We start from the raw sequence: 21130 nt of genomic DNA on the forward strand, positions 1-21130 counted from the left end.
ATTTATTATTTTTGTATATAATGAATAATCAGTGACAAAATATGTTAATACACTATGAATTAAATATAAATTTAGTATATTTTAATTAATAATAATAACTCTTAAAAATATAAATATTAGTAATTAAAAAGTTACATATATATCTCTCAGGAGCGCTATGAACCTCAGACAGGCGTGTCGGTGTCAGATATTCGTATCGGACATCGATACTCGTATGACACTTGTAAGGCACGTGTCCGTGAAGTGTCAAATTCAAAAAGTATTTGTTAGATTTGGACAATTTTAATACGGTTTTAATATAATTTTATAAAAGAAAAATATATTAATTTTTTTAAAATTCAATCTTACTGTATAAATTTTTATTATGATTATAAAAATAAGAAACAAATATTTTTGAATCAGTCATGAAAAATATCATTTTACTCTAAAAAATAATTTAAAACATACTTATGTACATAAATCTTTATTATTAATTTATATAATTCATAATTATATAATATATAAATCTGTGTCCTCATATTCTATATTTTAAAAATTATACGTATCTTCCTGTCGTTGTGTTGTGTGTCTGCTGCGGTGAGGAGAGGAGAGGAGGAGTAGATATTGAAATTTGCATTGATTTAAAATATATTTAAACCTTATTAAATTAAGAGTGAAGTGAGTAATAGCTGTGCAGATCACCATTACCTCTGCCGCAGAGGATTATACCTCTCCAATAATTAATTATTAATTTAATGCCTCTTAACGAAGATATTTTCTTCTCTCTCTACCACGTTGCCGTTGTAATAGTACCCATGCCCTTCTTCAAACCAGACTCATCTCGTGAGAAAGCTGATTAGTGATTCCTCTTTAATCTCTGAATCATTCACAATGAAAAACCATTCGTTCCTTCTCTTCGCCGATCGCGCTCGTGCTTCGCTTCTCGTCGCCAATCACACGGTTCTTTCTTTCTCCATTTCGTTTTCGCCGCCGTTTTTAACTCACCTTACGCTTTTGCTTATTGTGAACAGTTTTATGCTTAGTTCTGTGACCTAACGTGGAGAACGAGGAAGCTATAGAATACAAACGGATCTGCCAAGGTACGGTTCAAATTCATCTTCATACATACGTATGCATTTATTAGCCTTCTTTTAACGTATATATGATTGTGCGAGTGATTCATTGTTTTTGCCCCCATTTGTTTTGAAGTTTTGATGTATATTTTCATGTTTCTGGCTTTTTCTCTTCTTTTTGCGACTTGTGAGAGATCGATATGGATTCTGTGGTAATGAGAATCCGCTGATTCGTGGTTTTTTCCTCCCCCGCTCTATGCCAATTGCAAGTAGCAAATGGTGCAACATTGTGTTTGTGTTTGTTGCTTTACCTTTTTTAGCGTTAATTGTTTTTTAATTTATTTAGCTTACATATGTTAATGGTAATGTTTTGGATAAATAGATAATTAAGATAGCTTATCTATCGAGGTTGGTAATGGTTCCGTATCGCTTACCATTAATAATTTTTATATAATTACAATCATGAATCCTTGGGAATAACCATCAATTTTGTCATTTGAACAGTACTCTCTTTCATTCTTTAGTAAAGGTTTAGAAGTATCCTTGAATATTCTTTAGTAACAAACTCTTTTTAAAAAATAAATCATATTTATGATATTCATATCAAAATATTACTTGATAAGAAACTCATGTGTGTGAGATTTATAAGTAATATCTATAATATTGAATATTCGTTAAAATAGTTCCTTAGTAGTATTTTACTAATATTGAAGGACTATTTTTAATATTTAAAAAAACTATTCAGTATGATTTCTAGTAATTTATATGGAACGCATACATAATTCTGGAGGGAGAGAGGGTCATACTTTGGAGATGAAACTGATGACTGATTCCGATTTCGGAGATAGCTTTTATTGTGGCAAAACCTATAAAGTATACATGTGAGGGCGTACACATTGATCATTCAAACTAAATGAGTGTTCAGTGTAAGTTACTTTGAGGAGTGAGAGAGCTTTCGAAAAATAAGGAAATATTATTACTGGTAAAGAAAGTTGATCCTAGAATGTCTAGAAGAACTTAGTTTACCTTTATGTAAAGGGCGATATAATTTTTAGGGATGATTTCAATATTTAATTATACTTGTTTCGAACTCAATTTGCATTGCTAAATTTGAGATATTGTTTGTTTTTAGTTTTGTATAGATCTTTTATGGTTTTGTCTTAAAAGTGTCTCAATTTATTAATGAATTAAAGAAGATGTTTATAAACTGTTATTTCTTTCAAAAGACCTTTTCTAATATATGGAACAATATATAATCAATTATTTTATAGTTGATTATGCTATTATGTTTTATTTTTAGATGGGTAATGTAGAGAATAGTTTGGAAGGATTTATTTTTATTTGATTGTCTTAAAGCAAACAAAAATTTTATTACATTTTTTTTATAGAAGTAGCATGAAGATATCTCTTATAACTATTTTTGTATTTAAATTTTTTAGTTATTGAGAATAAAGTGAGGAAACAAATATTAGCTGAAAAATAACTTGCTAACTTTTAATCATAATTTTAAAGATTGTTTATTATAATTTTTATTTTTAATATTTTAACCTTGGATTATACTCTAAATAATCAAACATATTTAAAAGTAACATTAGTAATTTTTTTTTTCATTCTGAATGTAAGATTGGGATTTGGATATTCTTATATTAAGCAATGTTTATATAATATAATTATTGGTTGCGAAAATTAATCATGTTGGATCTCTATTTAATAAATAATGTATCTTTTTTCTTCAATACGATATCATGTTACCTGATAAAACATGAAAGGATCCAAAATCATAATCTTGAAAATAAACACATCCTAAAGGATTTCTCATTTTAGAGGAGCCTAATTATACAATTTGATCATATTTGGATTTTGGAGTGACGCGTTGGATTGAATTATATTTTTGGATTATAATTATATAGCCTCTTTTAATATAAAAATATCTGTTTATAATCTTATTCTCTCGTATTAATTATGTTCTTGAAAATTATATTATAATTAGCATTTTAATCCTTGTAAATTTATCAAATAGTAACTATAACCGCATTATTATATTATTTTATTCTATATAATTAGTTTCTATATTATTTTAAAATGCGAAAGACAGTTAAATTAATTTAAATTCGAGGATAATTGTATAATTACAAGAATAATATTTTAAAAAAACGGGACTTGTTCGGACTTAAAATATAATAAATATAATTGGCAATTTTATATAAAAATGACTTCATTTTTTTCCTACAACAATTTTATTGTTTTCAATAATCCAAATGAAACATCTTAAACGCACTTTTAACATAGCATGTCCTAAATAAAATTTGTTTCATATAATTGATTATAACAATGACAATTATTTCAATAAATTATTTCTTTAAATATTATAAACAATCCAATCAAAATACATTATTTATATGTGAACAAAAATGAACTCATTGAAAGAAAATACATTGTGTTATAGTTTTATAAGCTTAATGATAGGATGAGACTTAGTTAGTTTTACTGTTAGATGTCGTTATTTACATTGTGATTGCTATCTACCTTTTGTTTTTGTAATAATACAATTATTTGGCCTTGAAAAAAGAGAGCAAAAGCGTCTAATATTCATAGTTTCCAGCTATAACTAGTGCGGTATCAAATGACAATTACTCCTATAGCTTTTAGCTAGTGTGAGCCCAAAATGTACTTATGCCCTTTGTATTCTTTCAATTATCTATGCATTTCACCGATTCAATGCAAATTCCCTCATTCCCTATCATACTAAAATTTGGTAGTTTTCATTTCCTGAATAGGGTTGAGTCTTGGATTTGACGATAAACTTAAAGTGTTTGGTACAAATGTTTTCTAATAATAATTATTGTTATTAATATTATTGCGTGAACACTATAAACACAACATTCAAATTTAAACTGTATGGGTGTCAAAATGATTGTAGAGTACGTGTTCCGAACTTTCGTTGATATACATCATTAAGGTCAATCATTACATTTGATATACATCATTATGGTTTTGCTCATGAAAGGTGTCTCAGAAGATTAAGGAAGGAATGTGTACTTAAATTGTTTTGACTTCAACTCCTAAGAGATGTGAGACTATTAAATGTATTTAAACAAACTTCCCAGTCGATGTCTACAGGGAATGCGGGTTCGTCTTTAGAACCGCTTTTCCATTGTCCCTAAGTTTAGAGCTAAGAGAACGAGAGTTCGTCCTTGAAACCACTTTTTCATTCTCACAGATGTGTCAATATTTTGACCTCAAGTTGATTGAGATAGCATTGCGAGAGTCAATCACCACATTCAAGGTATTGTCTACTTTGAAGTTTAGAGCTTAAGAGCCATGTCAGTTTTGTCCTTAAAAACCGTCTTAGAGGGTTAAGGGAGGAAACTGTATTTAGATTGCCTTAAATCTAAGGGGAACATGGGTTTATCTTTACAAGCATTTTTCCATTTCTCCTCATTTGGCGCCCATTGTGAAGCCTGTGTAAAACTATTCCCCGATCACAAGTCTTGTGGTCTTTACTAGAAGCAGAACTATTGCATCATCGTCGTCAAACCTTGACATGAACCCATTGATTGTCAGAGCCCTAAAATCAAATGTGGAGACTCTTCTTCCAAAAAATGAGAATTTCCAAAATGCAATAGCTAGCATGCATGCCAAATTTGACAAGGATTTGGAGCTTATTCATAACTAACATTAGCGCAAGTTGAACCAGCATCGGGTTGAGTTGCAAGCTATCCATGAGCAATTCGCAATACTCAACCAGGACCAGAATGCATACTGGTTGAAGAAGAACTTGCAATTCAGAACTCAACGCACCGAGCAGGTTGCTGAATCTCATCCAATCCTATCAGAAAAGCAACCTACTGAGGATGGAAGACAACTAGTTCACTTTGTCCGAGACGTGAATTCAACAATTTTAGACTGACATCCAATCCCGAGCTTCGGATCTATCCAATGATGGACAGGTGTGTGATGGACAACAATCTTTTAAGGTTGTTCTAATGCCTCCATTAAATGAGGTGATGAAGGCTCAACTTCCCGAAAAGTGGAAGTGGCATTCCATTGAAAAGTATGATGGATTGTTGGACCCAAAGACACACATCAAGGCATACCTGACCAAGGCGGACACCTTCTATGAGAACTTCGAAGTACATTGCAGACTTTTCCCATCTACTTTCAAGGGACTAGCCCTGGAATGGTACTATTCCTTCCCCAAAAATTCTATAGATTCATTCGATGCTTTTTGTGCAAGATTATCAGCTCGGTGTAACCTCGACGTCCCTGCATAATATACAATATCCCAATTGATAAAATTTGCACGACAAAATTTTTAAGAACAATGAAAAACAAATATATAAAGTAATAAAACAATTTTATAAAAATCTTCATCCTTAAATTCTTAGATAAATGTTATCCCTATTTGCTTGTTTTTTGCAGATGAAACAGTTTTAATTGAGGAATCAAGGAAATCAGTTAACATCAAACTTGAACTTTGAGACAACTAGGGAAACAAAGTTTTTTTTTCTTAAGCAGGGATAAGACAATATGCATTGGAATTTTTTGCAAGAGACGAGGAATATGTCTTGGAATTAAAGATAGGAACAAATGTCATACTACACGTTTCTAAGTTCTAATATCTACGATTAATAATACAAAATGATAGAGAAACTAAGGGGGATGTCACCCATAGGGTTCAAGTGGGATGACTAAAATGGAGAATGATATCGAGTTATTTGTGATTGCAAATTACATACTAAACTGGAAGGCAAGTTTTATTGTACTGCTATAGGTTCCGCTTACTATATATTATATAATAATGAAGGGACTTTAAGGGGACAACATGAGAGAAAATTGAGAGTATTAGAAAGGAGAAAAAGGACAGGATGTTTGACCTATCATGAATGTCACTAAGTACATTGGTTACTCAACTATAATAACCAACTAATGATAAGATGGATGTCTGGCTTATCTTAAATTTATTTGCTTTTCCTATAGAGAAATAAACTTTAGTGGTCATTGAAATGTCTAGTATTGGCTAACTTTGTCTCACAAGTAGTCAAATAATATAATGACTTTATTGAAGTACCTAATGGTGGTTAGTGTTAATCATATTGATAATTATATACAATCATGTTCATTTACTATTGGGCACTTTTGAAATAATAGACTATATTTATACACATTAATGACCATGTTCTCTGGGTGGCCGCTGGATGGGAAAACCCAGCTATACATTAATAAGTACTCGAAAGTTAATCCCTTAATATAGTTATGAACAATCTGTGCATTTGCATCAACTGTCAATGTTAGTGTCAATCTGTCAACTGTCACATGGCTGACACAAATCAATAGTTTATTTCTGTTATCTTGTATGAGATGTCAAGTTAGGTCACAAAAGTAATTTTAAATAAAAAAATTATGACTTTGAGGATTGCGATTTGACAATCTTGTTTGGTGACGCAGATTGGTTTTTAAAAGGATGGGTTTTACTCATGTTATAAGCTTCCTTTTGTTAAGTCTTTTATTTGTCCTTAATGTCTGCTCCTGCTTTTACTGGCCTTAACTTGTTCTAATCCATGGCTAATTCTTTATAATATGTACCTGAATTTTAATATCTCTTCAGATTGTTCTATTGCATGATTGAAGCATCTGCAAGAAAAAGCTTCCTTTATTGTTATTCTTGTCAATTTGATACTGATTTTATGTGTGAATAATTCACAAAAATTGTTAGTGCTGTAGCATGCCTTGCCATTGCTCTTTTCACTTGCATTATGCACTATGATTATTTTTACCTTTGATATTGCATGATTGAAGCATCTGCAAGAAAAAGCTCCCTTTATTGTTATTCTTGGCAATTTGATACTGATTTTATGTGCGAATAATTCACAAAAATTGTAAGTGCTGTAGCATGCCCTGCCATTGCTCTTTTCAGTTGCATTATGCACTATGATTATTTTTACCTTTGATATGATATGATATTCTATTCTATATAGTAACCCTTCTGAGTCCAGAAGATTAATGTCTTCAATTCCCGGTCTATATTGTTTGCTCTAGTGGCACTTGACTGGGATGAAAGGGAGATACAGTCTAGTCCCACTTGACATGTGGATATGTGACTAACATTATATGCAGAATCTTATGATATTGCAAGTACAAAGATGTGAATTTGTTAGATTGTGAAAATTAGAATAATGTACTATCAGCCATAAGGAAAGTCTAGTAGTATGAATCAGCAATGATGATTTAACTATTTAAATATAAATTTAGGTGTGTTTGTCTGAAGATGAATATTTTTCCTATTATCGGTTGATAAGTTTCTGTTTCTGCTTCATGTGTAAGCTATGCATGAAGCAGGCCCATGTTATTGCAGAATATATTGGTTTGTATGATTTGGGGATATTGATTTCCTCCTCTTCATTGTGAACAATACTTCTTTATAATTCATTTTGAAGAATCATCAGTCATGCTTATTTGTCACTTACTTTCTGACCTACATAGTTTCCAATGTGTTTTGGATGACTTATTGAATGTATAGGCGCAGGTGGTTGTGTTCTAAATTTGATTTAATTGATCTCGAAATATGTATTTAGAATTTATAGAAAACAACACCAGGCTCAATTGTTGATATTTTTATTGCTTAAACTTTACAAGGGCAATCATTATGTCTAATCATTAACAGCAATCATAAGCTTCTTGATAGATAATCTCGTACCATACATGCATTGTAGTGTTGGATGGAACGAATATGGTTGAGGAACTACAAGACTGAACTCATAGAAAGTTTGATCATTCTAAGCAGAAGTTGTAACATAGTTGCTTCTTGTCACAAAATGACAACCCTCCCCGATTACTGAACAGTTTTTTGCTAATGCAGCTGCAGTCTGGTACAGAAATTAAGTTTTTAGGGTCTTGTGAAATTAAAAGGAAAAATTATTGACTCGATTTATTATCAGTTTGAGGGAATACCCGAGTTTCATTACTTTGGCTGATGATTCACTGTATTGAGTCTGTGGCTGACTTAGCTGGAGACCGATAGGTGCATGTAAATCATATCCATTTCTGACCATGAAAGAAGGATTGGATGCCGCATTTTCTTCACCTGTGCTCCTGCTTCCATAAACCTAACATCCAAAATCTTCTGTTTAGGTTTATCTAAAGGAAACTTTAAGCCTTTAGCTTCTAGATAAATAGAATTAAGCTCAATGAATGAGTGAAATCTCTTTGACATGGCCTTATTCATATGAAGTGTCTGTGTATGTGCTGACTTATTCATTGTACAAGCCTCTGTTAGTCTTAGGCATGCACGTGCGTTTATGAAAAAATGAAATAATAGATTTTTTGAATTATATAATGTGTTGGATTATTTACCTTCTTCTGTAGCTCTGCATTTTCCTTTTGAATCTGGTCCATTTTTTGATAAAGTTCAACATTATCCTGATGAATGAGATTTCCCTGCAATGGCGTTAAAGACAATTGGTCAGAATTTTTTGGGAAAATCTTAGTCAATATCGGCAAGAATAAAACAAGACTTTTAAAAACCTTTTGGCGTAGTTCTTTAATCTCACTTGTTAAAATTTGATCCTGGAGGGACATAGATGATAATGTAACTTGTAAGTTATAAATTTTCCATAAAAGGATGAAATCTTATAGGGAAGAAGAGGTTTAATTTGAACTGAACAATCATACCTTTTTCATGCGAACACCCTTTAGACTCATCTCCAGTTGGTTTTCCAGATTTTGTAGTTCTTTGATACCCAAACCCGTGAGTTCTTCACCCATTAATTGCCTGCTATTGCCGAAAGAAAGAAAAAATGAAATGCTGTCTCAATTTTAAATTGGTTTATCTCTTGACAGAAAAAAATATCGTAAGTTTCTGAAATAAGTTTTTTTTGCATTTCTGTCTTTTTGTTTAAGAAACTAAGCTGTCCATTACCCCTTTTAAAGATATCAGTAAAATTTCCAAGATAGCATCACGTGTTTAACTGATATAAAACTCTACAGAGTCTGTAGAACAAAATTGTTTGATTTACCATAAGTTTGTTTCCAGGAATGAGCTACTGAATCAACCTTTTGGGTCTTGTAACATCTTCACATTTCATACAGCTGAGGGGTGCCTCAAGCGTTTGACATGAACAGATTGACATACCAACAAATAACAAATATGTGAAGTACTTTTTAATATATTTTAAGTTCATTCTCTGGAAATGCTTCGAGAGAAAAAAGAAGTAAAGATGGATTCGTTTTTCTTTTTTGGATGTTGTAATATAAAATTTCCCCTTTTCCTTTTCCGGTTTTATGCCCTCAATATTTTTTTTCTTCCCAAAGGTGGCGATGTAGAATTTGGATGTGTAAAGTGAGAAAGTAGAGACATCTTCTGAGGAATTGAAAAAAGATGCATTGTAAATTTATCCCACTAATTCAAATCAATGGTTGATAGGTACCCATTACTTGGTCACTTAACATATCTCTTTACTGGAGTCAACTCCGATCAAATAACCTGTTCGATTCTATACCTTTGGCTTGCTCATATAGTGCATTAATGCTTCTAATGGGTGTTAGTTTATTTATATTTTTACCTGTGGCATTCTTGCAAGTACTGAAGCTGTTGCCTCAAGCTTGCTGCTTCTGTCTGCCAAAACTAGCAAGAAGAGAAACGCAGATATCAATTAAACAGTTATTACTTAAGGAACTAATTTTAAATCAAAGAATTGCAGGATAGACAATTGGAGGACTAACATAGTAACGTTAGAGTTGAAAACCAACTTAAGGATGCTTTTTAAGACTAAAAGTATTGCTAATATGGTCCTGTACAATATTATTTTGCTGCAAGTAGTTTTGTTTGTTCTAACCTTGTTTTTGATAATCTCTCAAGTTTATTGTTTCACTAATGGTAGACTTCAGTTAGGTGAATAAGTTACATTTTCCTTGAAAATGAGCTTGGTGAAGTTAGTTTATACCTATCAGTTATCTAACTTACGTCGATTTGTATTTTTCTTGGATCATTTATTAATTTCGTAAATTTTTTGCCCATTTCTCATATTGCCTATAATAATCGTTTAATGTCCTGTTTACATCTTCATTTTCTGCGGTTTGTCACTTATGTATTTTCCATCCTCAAACTGGCATTGTGTGCTGCTAGGCATGGATCCGTTGCATGCCTCCTCTAGAGTTCCTTTCCCAGATCATTCTTTTGTTATATGTGGCCTCAAGATTTATTTTTAAGATAGTTTTTCGTAGGGAGCAACTAGTGTCTTTTTAAGCATAGAAATTAGAGGGGAAGGGGACAGGATCCACTATATGTTATTTTGGCACATGAAGTTGTCATTACCGTGGCTTTAATCTTTTCTCAATTCTGCACTGCCTATCCCAACTCCCTTGAGCTAAGCCAAAATAATTGGACAGAATAGCTTTTAAAAGATCAGAAAGGGAAGATTTAATGTGGTGTATTACACTCTAGAGTGGAACTTGGATGCCTTGTGAGATGTAATGTGGGAATCTAACAGCTCCTGTTTGTATAGAAGAAGGTTATTAAATGGATATAATGTTCTTCAAGTTTCATGTCTAACCTCTTGATTTGATGCTGGAATCATTTTAATCAACGGACGAGTTCTCCTTAGTTTTCCTTACCCATTCTTAAATAGGAAAACCTCAGTGTGTATATGCTTCAGAATATTTTAGAAGAAATAATTGCATTTTACGAGATTCTCTTTAAAAATACCAATGTCCTTCACCCCTGTTTTGGTTTTTTCTCATTCAAAATCCAGGCACCATGTTGGTTATGATGCTGATTAAGAGGGTTTATGTAGGAAACATAAAAGAGAAGCAGACGACATATTAGAGTTATTTAAGAGGTTGCTGTTGTTAGAAGAGCGTTTCATTCCCTATGGTCAGAGTTAGTTAAGCTGAGAGAATAAATAAGGAAATTTAGAGAAGGAAAGAACAGCAGTTGAAATAGACCAAAACAGAGGGGAAGAACCTTAGATCTGTCAGACATCCAGAAATGCACTCTTTTTTGTGTACTTCAGTTCTTGGTTGTGTCCACATTGGGGCAGGTTGGTGAACTAGGGTTCGCCAGTAACGATTTATTCCTTTGTTCAGAATCTTGATCCAGATTTAGCACTTGGTATCAAAGCCCCATTATGGACTTATGGGTATTGCATACAAATAAAGGTTAGAAGCATTTTGGTTGGTATGAGAAATGGGAACAAGATTGGAATCGGTGGATAGATTTTTGGAGGAAGAATGCATATTGGGGCAAGAAAAGAAGGAGCGACAGATCCACTGCAAGGTGCAAGAGGTCCGACTCAAGGAAGTTGAGGAAATGATTGATGTGCTTGATGGAGAACAATCCAAATTGTAGAGAGCGAGCATCAAACTAGGAAGAATGTCACATCTCAGAATGAGGAGTCCCTGACAATTATTTAGGGAGTAATGGAGAAAACTTTAGATTCCCATTTCTTATTGTTGGGAGACGACGCATTCAGGTGGACCAGTAGGCTGGGAGTTGGAACGGTACTTTTGCATCAAAGAAGCAACAGAAGAGAAAGAGCTTCGGGTTGGTTTCAGTGGTGGGGTAATGACGACCCACATCCTTCTTAGGAGCAATTCAAGGTAACGGTGTAAAGAGATTCCAACCCTTCTTGATCAAAAATCCATTTTGAAATCCTTCTAGGTCTGCTACAAATAGAGTCGGTAGTAGATATGGTTGAAAATTTTGTTAGATATCCAGGAGCTTATTTTAGGAGAATTGAGCAACATTGTATGAGCATTTTCTTGAACTGAATAAAAGAGGAGGTGCAAACCGAGGTTGGACTTTATGATCCATGTTCTCTCAATTGGTAGAGAAGGCAGTGACGGTAGAGAAGAATCAAGCATTGGCAATAGAGGTTGACATGGAAAGTGATGTCGGACTCTAAAAAGTGGGGTGAAAGTGTGAGATCAGAGGTACTTTAGTTAATAGATTTTTCAAGCAATTGAGGATAACTGAAAAGGAGATTGGGAAGATTCCAGCAGTTGTTAGAGAAAAAGATGGGGGAAAATGTTGGATCAAGGAAGTGATTCGGATGTTAAGAGAAATATAGACCTAATTACGTTTGTAAGAACAAATACTAGATGATATTGTTTGAGGAAGAAGGCGAGGAGAATGTTAAGGATTCAGCTTATCAGGCAATGGAGGTCCAAGGGGTTCAACTTTCACCGCATAGCAGCATAGTGGGACTGGCTATAAGAGGATCCTTGAAAGTGTTGGAAATGTTTGGGAAGTCAGAAGGTAGGGATGATGGATTGTGGAGTTCACAATTTGGTATCCATCAAAGTAAGGATGATCTGTGCAACATAAAGTACCAAGGAGTTATGTCAAGAGTTGATGCTGCAACCGCAGAAAATGGAGATACAAAACTTTTTGCTTTTCAGATTGGAAGGAGTTGACTTTGTTCTCTTGGGGATTGGATTGGTTGGCAATTAGGTGATATAAAAGCTAATATTGATAATTTGACTATACCATTCACAGTTGGTGGGCAAGATACTGAATAGGGTGAACCATCTCAATCAAGGTCAACTATACCTTTAAAGCACTTTGAATAATTATTTTAGATTCCATTTTAAAACAATAGACATTAAGTGAACTTGTATAAGAGAAATATATGGAACTTCCAAATACTTCAATTATAAACATGTATGTCAGAACAAGAAAGTTTATCAAAAAGGAAATTTAGATTTCATTTTAAAGCAATAAATGAAGTTATCCAAGCTCCCTAAGACTTACAGTAAACTATGTGAAATTTCTCAACATAGTAGTACCCTTAAAATAGTAGTAGACATGGTCATTCAATCCATTTGAAGGGGAGCAACTACTTTAAGCATTAGTTAGACCTTACTAGTATCCTAATTATCAAAGACGGACTATAAATTGGTGAAATAGACGTTGATGAGTGGAATTATTGGACCCAACATAAGCTCTTACTCTGTTTTTATAACATTAGTCAGGGAAGAATGATGGACAGATTGTAATTTAGCATGTTCATTTTGTGAGGTTAAGTTCACTTTATAGTTTTCTGAAACTTATCATTAAACCTATTATAATAAGGATAGGGTATTAGATTAAGAGTTTGGTAATTATGTAAACCCTAAAGTAAAGGCAAGATTTATGGATGGTGTAAGTTAGTTTGATTACTAATGTAGTTAAATTTATTTTTTAATTCTTATACTTAGAAGACATTTATTTTATTCATTACTGAGAATATTTAAATTTTTGAAGATTCTCTATATGCTATATATACTGGCTATGAAATACAGTTTATATCAGACTTAACAATTAGTAGTTAGCCACATCAATGCATAAATGGGTTGACTTGTGCATCGGCCTCAAAACTGTGGTTGTACTTTTGGTATGTATCATTTGAAAGATACTGAACAAAAATATCTTTTGCGAATTAATGAATTCAAGAAAATGTAATGTAATGCTCCAACGCTGGAAACAAAGTGGAAGGAAGGATGGTGTAGAAACAGTTACCTTCTCTTCTGAAACCGGATTCATGAGGTGATGATGTTCCTCTTTTAGCTTGTTGTAGCGCTCAAAAACAGATTTCATGCTGCCAGACATTACAACAGTATCTGAGTATTTTGTTTTCAAGTAAAAGATTCAGTTCAGCACGTTACAAAATCTAGTTATTGTAAGAAGTATCTATATTATAATTTTGGAGACAAACTAAACATAGCTTTTAAACTTATGATTTTAGTTTAGTCATTCAACGAAATATTGGATTTTTTTGAAAGAGTAAAGGATGACATCTATCTATATAATGCTTAGCTTTGAAATTGTGGCTTTAATGTATTATCGTAGAAGCATGTCATTTCAATGTTATTTTCATGTTGGAGTGGATAAATTGTGAAATTATTGAAGACTATAAGGCTGTGAAAGTTTTCTATTTGAAGAATTCAACTGTTAGGCAAAGAATGAGCCTAAAAGAATTGTCTTATCTAGTAGAAAATTATGTTCAAATTTATGATTTTTTTTTCTATTTGTAGGTAAATTTTGTAAATATATTATCAAAATAAGTCAAATTTTAAAAATTTATATATTTTAGTAGGTCGTGTTTTGAAATAAGATTTTATCAAAGAAAATATTATTTTAAAATCAATTTCCAATAAAAGGTACAGTTTTAATTTTTTACAAGAAACAATAGTTATTTTTGAAAACACCACTTCAGTGTTATTTTAAAAACTAAACTATAAACAAGATCGTTTTTAAAATAAAACTTATTTATATCCTTTCATTGTTAAAAAATTGCCTATTTATTAAATTATCCCTAACGGTTAAAAAAAGCTACAGTCTAGCAAAGGTTCAAGAGATTTCTAATTATTCCTGGCCTTTATTTCGTTTTAATTCGTTTCTTTTAGAAAAAAAAATAAAACAGAATTATTGCTTTTGAAGTATTTCGTTTTGTTTAGATTTTCTTTTACATGTAATTTAGTTTTAATGTACTGATATTGGGGTTGGACCTTAATATTTAAGCTATGTATTGATAGTTGTATTATTAACAATTGTTGAACACCTGTACTATACTTTTGGATTTTAATTATCTGAAATAACTAATATATTACACTCTTACAAGTAATTATTGGGAAATTTAAATATAATGAGCATTGGTGTTTCATGATTGTTTCAATCACCTTAGGTAAAAATATATATTGTTGGAATAATGATGAGTAGCTAATTTTCAATTGTTAAGATAGGGTAAAATAATTTTGTTTATCTGAGCTTTTACTTACCTATATCATTATTTTTTGTTTTTAATATTTATATTACCTTTTGTTTTTTTAATTAAGATTTAATTTATGTTAACAAATGCTTTTAAACTTCAAACATCTTAATGACATTTGATTGAAACTAATAATGTAAATAAGTCATTTCTAGTTAGATCTCTTTAAATGTTTTATTTATAAAGATTATTTGACTGAGGTTGTTGAGGAATTAAAATTACAACTAAGAGATTTAGGTCCAATTCTCTAATAAATTAAGATTTAAATAATTAAGTGTGTTAATGATATAATTTGTGAATTCAACTATTTATATATATATATATATATATATATATATATATACTCTTTGTGATTTTAAAAATATAAATGAAAAATAAAAAGTGATAAAGAAAGTTAAATTACTAAATAATATGTAATTTGTATGCTAAGATAAGAGTGATATGAGAAGTATAGTTACTAGATGTAAGGTAGGAAAGACCAGAAAGACTAAAAATATAAGATTATTGCAAGGAAAATAATAGTTCACAGTGATAATTATAAAGGTAAAATAAGAAAAATAAAATATGTATAATAAAACATCATATATATATATAATGTTTAAAATACTGTATATAAGAAATAATTCCATAAGAAACTGTGTACGACTCGGTCCAGTTTTAAAAAGATATATAGGATAAATATATCTAAAATTATACATACATACCTTCAAAGAGAGGGCCTTTAAAATAACCAAACTTTTATTGTAGACAAAATTATTTTATTAATGAAGAAAAAACCATTAATTTAAGCACGAGATATAACTATTATGTAAGTAAAATATATAATAAAAAAATAATATAATGTCATCTAAACAAGTTATGGGTGTATGTGTATATGCGTGTTAAAATGAAACTAACTTTTTTGTTTAGTATTTTGGATAAAATAATATATAAAAAAATATGTAATATGATTAATAAACATATTATCATTCGCTAATCCAAATATTCTTGAAATCAATAAACATGCATATATTTTTTTATTTTATTCCAAAATCTACATATCATATGATATAAAAAGTAATTCCAAAATACTAAATCATATATATATTTTCAAATTAACCTTTTTAAGTACGTTATCCCATATCCTTTCCTTTGTAATATTTCCTTTGTAATATCTAACATTCCACTTTAAATGAATATTCATCAAGAATTCACGTTCTCTTCAAAGTTGTTTGATTTTTTTAAAATTTTGAGTATATATAATTTTTTGGAAAATACTAAGAGATCCTAGATAGTCTAATTAGACAGTATTATTAGACAATCTTACTAGACAATCTTATAACCATTTATGAAGTTTTGATGATAACGAATAATTTAAGTATTTTATCTATTTGAATTTGTGTTTAATTTATGTGAACACTCTAACATGTGTAAGATCCATGAAATCATTAAATAGTTATGCAATTTTCGCATTAGGCGATCTATCAGACCATGTGATCTTATAATTTGAAATTTTTTAACAGAATAAGCCACAATGATCAAATAATTTTTTTAGATAAATACAAGTTTTGAAAATGATTTCATGAAACAACTATATTATCTATGTACAAAAATGATTTTATACAAATGATTAAATAGTTATACTAATATAGAAACAAATGTATTAACACCTTATGTTCAATTATGATATCTGCAAGTAATGTTTGAATTATTTCCATGAGCAAAGTCGAGGCATAAGCCCTTTCAAAATGCTAGCAAATATTTCTTTATCAAGCGTTTAAGCCAGTAAGGATGAAGATTTCCTTTAATGGCTAGCATATATTAAGTGTAAGTTGATTCAAAGTTACAATGATAATCTTCTAGACTTCATACAAAGAGTCAAAGATAAAGATGAAGAACACACAACTACTATACAATTCTTTCTACCTTCCAGTGATCTTGAAGTATTCTATGTAGTATGAGCATTTGTCTTTGTAATTGTTCACATTGTGAAGTTTATCCATTGAGTTTTATTTATGCTCTCTAAGAATGTTTCTTTCTTTTGAGAGTTCTTAATCTTAAGAAAACAAAATCAAGGTTGGTTTATGTACTCGTGTAACTAGAAGTGATTTTATTTTTGAATTGTAATTTTTTTTATTGTTAGTGGAACCTCGTAAGTGATTTGCTAAAGGAAGACATAGATCTAGTCTCTGAACCAGTGTAAAAATATGTTGTTTTACTTGTTTGTTAGACTGTTTACTATAATTTTTTTCGCAAAAAAATCCAAAATTGTATTAACCCCTCTTTTCTAGAGCTAGTTGTTCCAACAAATACCTTTATAAAAATCCTCATAAGAATAAAAGGTAATCATTCCTTTATGTTTTGTAAGGACCAAATGAGTTGTTTAATCTTCTAATTAGAGAGTTAGAACAAAATCACTTTTGTCTCTTAAAAATCTTACATAAAGAAAAATGATGCCATCTAATCCCACAGACTTTTAGGTAATTAACACAATCTCACACTCTTGATTTTATCCTACTCTGACTTTGTTGGAATCAACTCTTGTTATTCCCTTTACTAAAAGAAAGAATTGAAAATGTAGAAGATGTGGCCTATCCAACTTACAATCCAAAAAAATGTTGATGGAAATTATCTTTTATTTTTGTTTTAAAGGTTTTAATCCTCCACATATATTTCATCAACTTCTAAACAAATATTCTTTTTTTCTTCTCCTTTTAAAAATACTAGAGTTGGTTGGTTAAATGTTATGACATCTTTCATTTGAGATCTTAGCCTTAAAAGGTTAGAAAACAAAACCTATTTCAATACTTTCTTTTGTTCCCTCCTCACTGTCAACTTTGATACGTGATTCTTTGTCTTGTGAAGACTATGTAGTTGTTTCATTTTCTAACTATTGAACCTTCTTGTGATTATTAGAATAATGGAAATTGAGTTTATTGTCTTGAAGATTGACTCTCCTCGATAAAAAAAATTATTGGAATTTGAATGTTATTGGTCTAAAATGATTGCAACTAAAAATAAAGTATATGTGTTTTTTTAACATAAACTTAAGAAATTAAAGATAATTTTTTATCAGAAAAATAAATAAATAAATAAGAAAAATGAGTATGTAACATAATAAAACGCATGGCATCAAGTTTAAAACAACAAGAAATTAGGAACATATGTTAAAGAAATTGGAGATAAATTGAATTAGAGAAAATGCATATCAACTGCATAAAAGGAAATTAGGAAGTGACAAGATTAGATCAGTAGAGAACTGATAGGATTATAATACCTGATTTTTTTCTTAACCAATTATTTGTGTTTATTTCTCTCGGGCTTTAATTAAAATAATAAACTAACACCATTAACAATTATTTATTCTTTTCTTGATGAAGAGCAATTAATTGGTACCTAGTGTATGATATTAAACCACAATCTTCATCAAAATGATACTTTATTTTACCCTTTATTGTTGATATCATATTATAAGAAGGTTATTGGAAGAAGGATCAGGTAATGATAATTTATCAACTTTGAAAATTTATACCACTATATCTTACAACTACTTTTACTACTTTTTTTTATTCAATAATTAATTTAGTTTATATTTTAATTAAATAACTTTAGTTTAATATTTCATCGATATTTAGAGTTCTTAAAGGGTTATGGAAAGTGGGTTGTCAAGATATTTTTTTCTTACCCAAAGAATATTGAAAGTATCCCCAAGTATTGTTAATTTTCAATAATGAATTTCTTCTTTTTCTCATCACAAACAAACCAGAAAAGTTGAATGGTGTTATTATCATTTGAGACCATAGTGTTAGAGTTCAAGGCAACTAAACCTATTCCAAAGCTCTCACTATTTTTATTTCTTCACAATGAGTAAGACAGTCATCACCATTGTTGTGAACATACCAATCAACTACACCACAAAATGTCAAAATGGTTTGTAACCCATGAAACTTCCTGATCAATAGGTTCAGGCTACATACATGAAAAGAAATTATCTCCTTAATCTTCTCCAACCATCTTTCCTAAAAGAGAGAGTGGGAACTTAAAGGTTCAAGCCCTGTCTTCTTCCAGAACAACTGCAACCATGTCCTACGAGATACCATTTGGACTATAATGTTTTACCAATAGAGCTACTGTGGTAGTTAACCATCAACCACACCTTGTTGAAGCTAGCCTTTCAATTCACAAAAACTTAACTGGTTTGAGGAAGGTTAGCAACATGCATTTAGTTAAACTTGGCATGATCATTTTCACACCTCTACCTCTACTTGAGCTTCATGCATTTATCTGCTCTTGGATGGCCCATTTTGCTAACTACCTTTGCATGAGCTTCATCCATGCATCTTCTATATGAGAGATACAACAGGAAGACGTAGCCTAATGATTTAAAGAACTTTATCACAACATGTCATTCGCGTTATGTAATTGATTGCCACATTTTTTTATTGTTTCCTCACTCCTATGTTCCTTCGTAGTTTTTATTTATACATCGCATGAGGAACAATCATCGCATGCATACACTTCTTTCACCAGTTTATCATAAAACCAATTTAAGACTGCATTTTATATATATAGATTCAATGAACTCATAAAAAACCTCAAAGCTAATGATATATGCATTACCGTATATCCACGAGTTCATGAATGTAAGTTATAGATTCCCAAATGGTACCTTATGTTCTATCTTATTCAAAACCTAGTGAGTTCTTAATTAGATTAACAGAAGAAAATTGGAAGGTTACGTTTGTATTCTTTTCATAACTTTACTAGGAACATTGACTGCACTGCATTGTACTTTGGAAGCATTTAACAACTCAAAAGATTGAGAATAAGAGATAACTTTTTCAAAAGTTATTCAACAGTTTCTGGTTTTGTTTCCTCAAGAAAGAGTAATTAATGCAGATGAGGATAATAGGAGTGATGAACATTAACACCGTACCATGCAGAAGCGCATGCATAGAAGTTGTGATTATTATATCAACCAAAGCAACACCATATGAGAGAGCAAGTTCTAGCAGGGCAAGCATTAAAGAATTAAGCTCACAGATATATATATTTATTCCATTCCTAAATGCAAGTGGGAGATATATATAATGCTTCGTACAGCACAACATCACAACAACCACCAACGTGTACCTCTGTAAATTTTTAATAATTTTATATATTCACTTTATAGAACAGATTTTATATTAGCAAAGTGTTAAAAAATGACACAATAATGTTGCACCCAGAATTATAGATCGAAAGGGCCAAGATATTTTGTTCAAATAAATTGATCTTAATCAATTACCTTGTGCTTGCATAGTCATAAAGCTTCCCAGTGCTGGAGAACACCATCAATCCAACTTCAGCATCACAGAGAATTGATAATTCTCTAGCTTTCTTCAGCAATCCATTTCTTCTCTTTGAGAAAGTCACTTGACGGCTAGTGGAGTTGTCGATCCTTCGAATCGCAATCTTCCCTCTACCCATATCAGAAAAAATATATATATCTATATTAGGGTTCCTCCACAGATACCACCTTCAACCTGATACATCAATGAACAACAATTAAATGAGTTGGATCAACTCTGAAGTGATTCATTTGTATATATTGTTTATTGTTGGTAAAAAAATTCTACTGAGATCGTCAAGAACAAGAGTTATTGAACACTAATACCCTTCATCAGACTAAATATTTACAAAATGAGAAGAAATTGGCTTGAAAAGGAAGCATGAAATTGAAAACATAAAGGAACAGTTTTTTGTTTTTTTTTGCGAAAAATAAAACCCCCCAATAATAAAGAGTGAAAAGTCAAAGAAGGAACGAAAGTAACTTACTTGAAAATTATGGGAGTGGGTTTGTAATGAGAGAGAAGAAGAAGAAGAAGGACAAGTTTTCCGTAGATGAATGTTCCTAATCCTAGGAGAGTTACATGATGCAATACTATTATATGCTTTATAAGGAAAGCCAGAGTGGTTTTATTTGGACAAAGGTCCCAACCACTATCCCTTTCTGGTTTTTCTTCTTAAAAGCGGTTTTTCTGACCACTTTAGTGGTTTTCGTGTGAGGCATACGAGGTTTACCGGCTGGAGTACACAACGCACACCTACTCGCGCGCTGCGTTATCAGTTGACATGTGTGGGAGGATCCGCGAGGGTAATTAGATAGCAACGGGCACGTGTCGGAAGGAGAGGGCGAGTGGGATAGACGCAAGAGAGGTGCGAGTGGGGCAAAGTTAAACCTAGTACTATTTTAGAGTCCAGGAATCGTGGGGACCCTGTAATGTGCAAAAGCGTGACGTATGGGGAAGCGACACGTGGCTTTCCAAAACCGAGGGCGCTTACTTTTCCTACTTTTAGGTTTGGCGAAAAGCG

The 21130-nt window shown here is 31.3% G+C and overlaps 1 protein-coding gene and 1 long non-coding RNA gene across 10 annotated transcripts; one reads left to right on the forward strand and one right to left on the reverse strand.

Annotated features, from left to right (window-relative positions):
* The first annotated feature begins 802 nt into the window (after positions 1–802).
* On the forward strand, positions 803–9220 carry LOC137832736 (uncharacterized). Of its 2 annotated transcripts, none has more exons than XR_011084604.1 (3): positions 803–939; positions 1011–1079; positions 9085–9220. It is a non-coding gene; the product is annotated as an uncharacterized lncRNA (long non-coding RNA). The 2 variants fall into 2 exon arrangements; XR_011084605.1 differs by lacking the exon at positions 9085–9220 and adding an exon at positions 7912–8135.
* LOC137832735 (MADS-box transcription factor ANR1-like) lies at positions 7583–20708 on the reverse strand. 8 transcript variants are annotated; one of them, XM_068641053.1, is made up of 9 exons: positions 20594–20708; positions 20064–20301; positions 13549–13627; positions 9614–9675; positions 8724–8826; positions 8577–8618; positions 8406–8489; positions 8004–8158; positions 7583–7918 (listed from the first exon to the last, which is right to left on the reverse strand). In XM_068641053.1, exons 2-9 carry the CDS (start codon positions 20243–20245, stop codon positions 7903–7905), a joined length of 723 nt encoding a protein of 240 aa, XP_068497154.1. In that variant the 5' UTR covers positions 20246–20301; positions 20594–20708; the 3' UTR covers positions 7583–7902. The 8 variants fall into 8 exon arrangements, with proteins under 8 accessions (XP_068497154.1, XP_068497156.1, XP_068497155.1 ...); XM_068641055.1 differs by having other exon boundaries at positions 8724–8823; positions 9614–9666; positions 20594–20696; XM_068641054.1 differs by having other exon boundaries at positions 8724–8823; positions 20594–20696.
* Positions 20709–21130: the final 422 nt, after the last annotated feature.

The sequence above is a fragment of the Phaseolus vulgaris genome, chromosome 6, assembly GCF_000499845.2.
Source record: "Phaseolus vulgaris cultivar G19833 chromosome 6, P. vulgaris v2.0, whole genome shotgun sequence".
Taxonomy (NCBI): domain Eukaryota; kingdom Viridiplantae; phylum Streptophyta; class Magnoliopsida; order Fabales; family Fabaceae; genus Phaseolus; species Phaseolus vulgaris.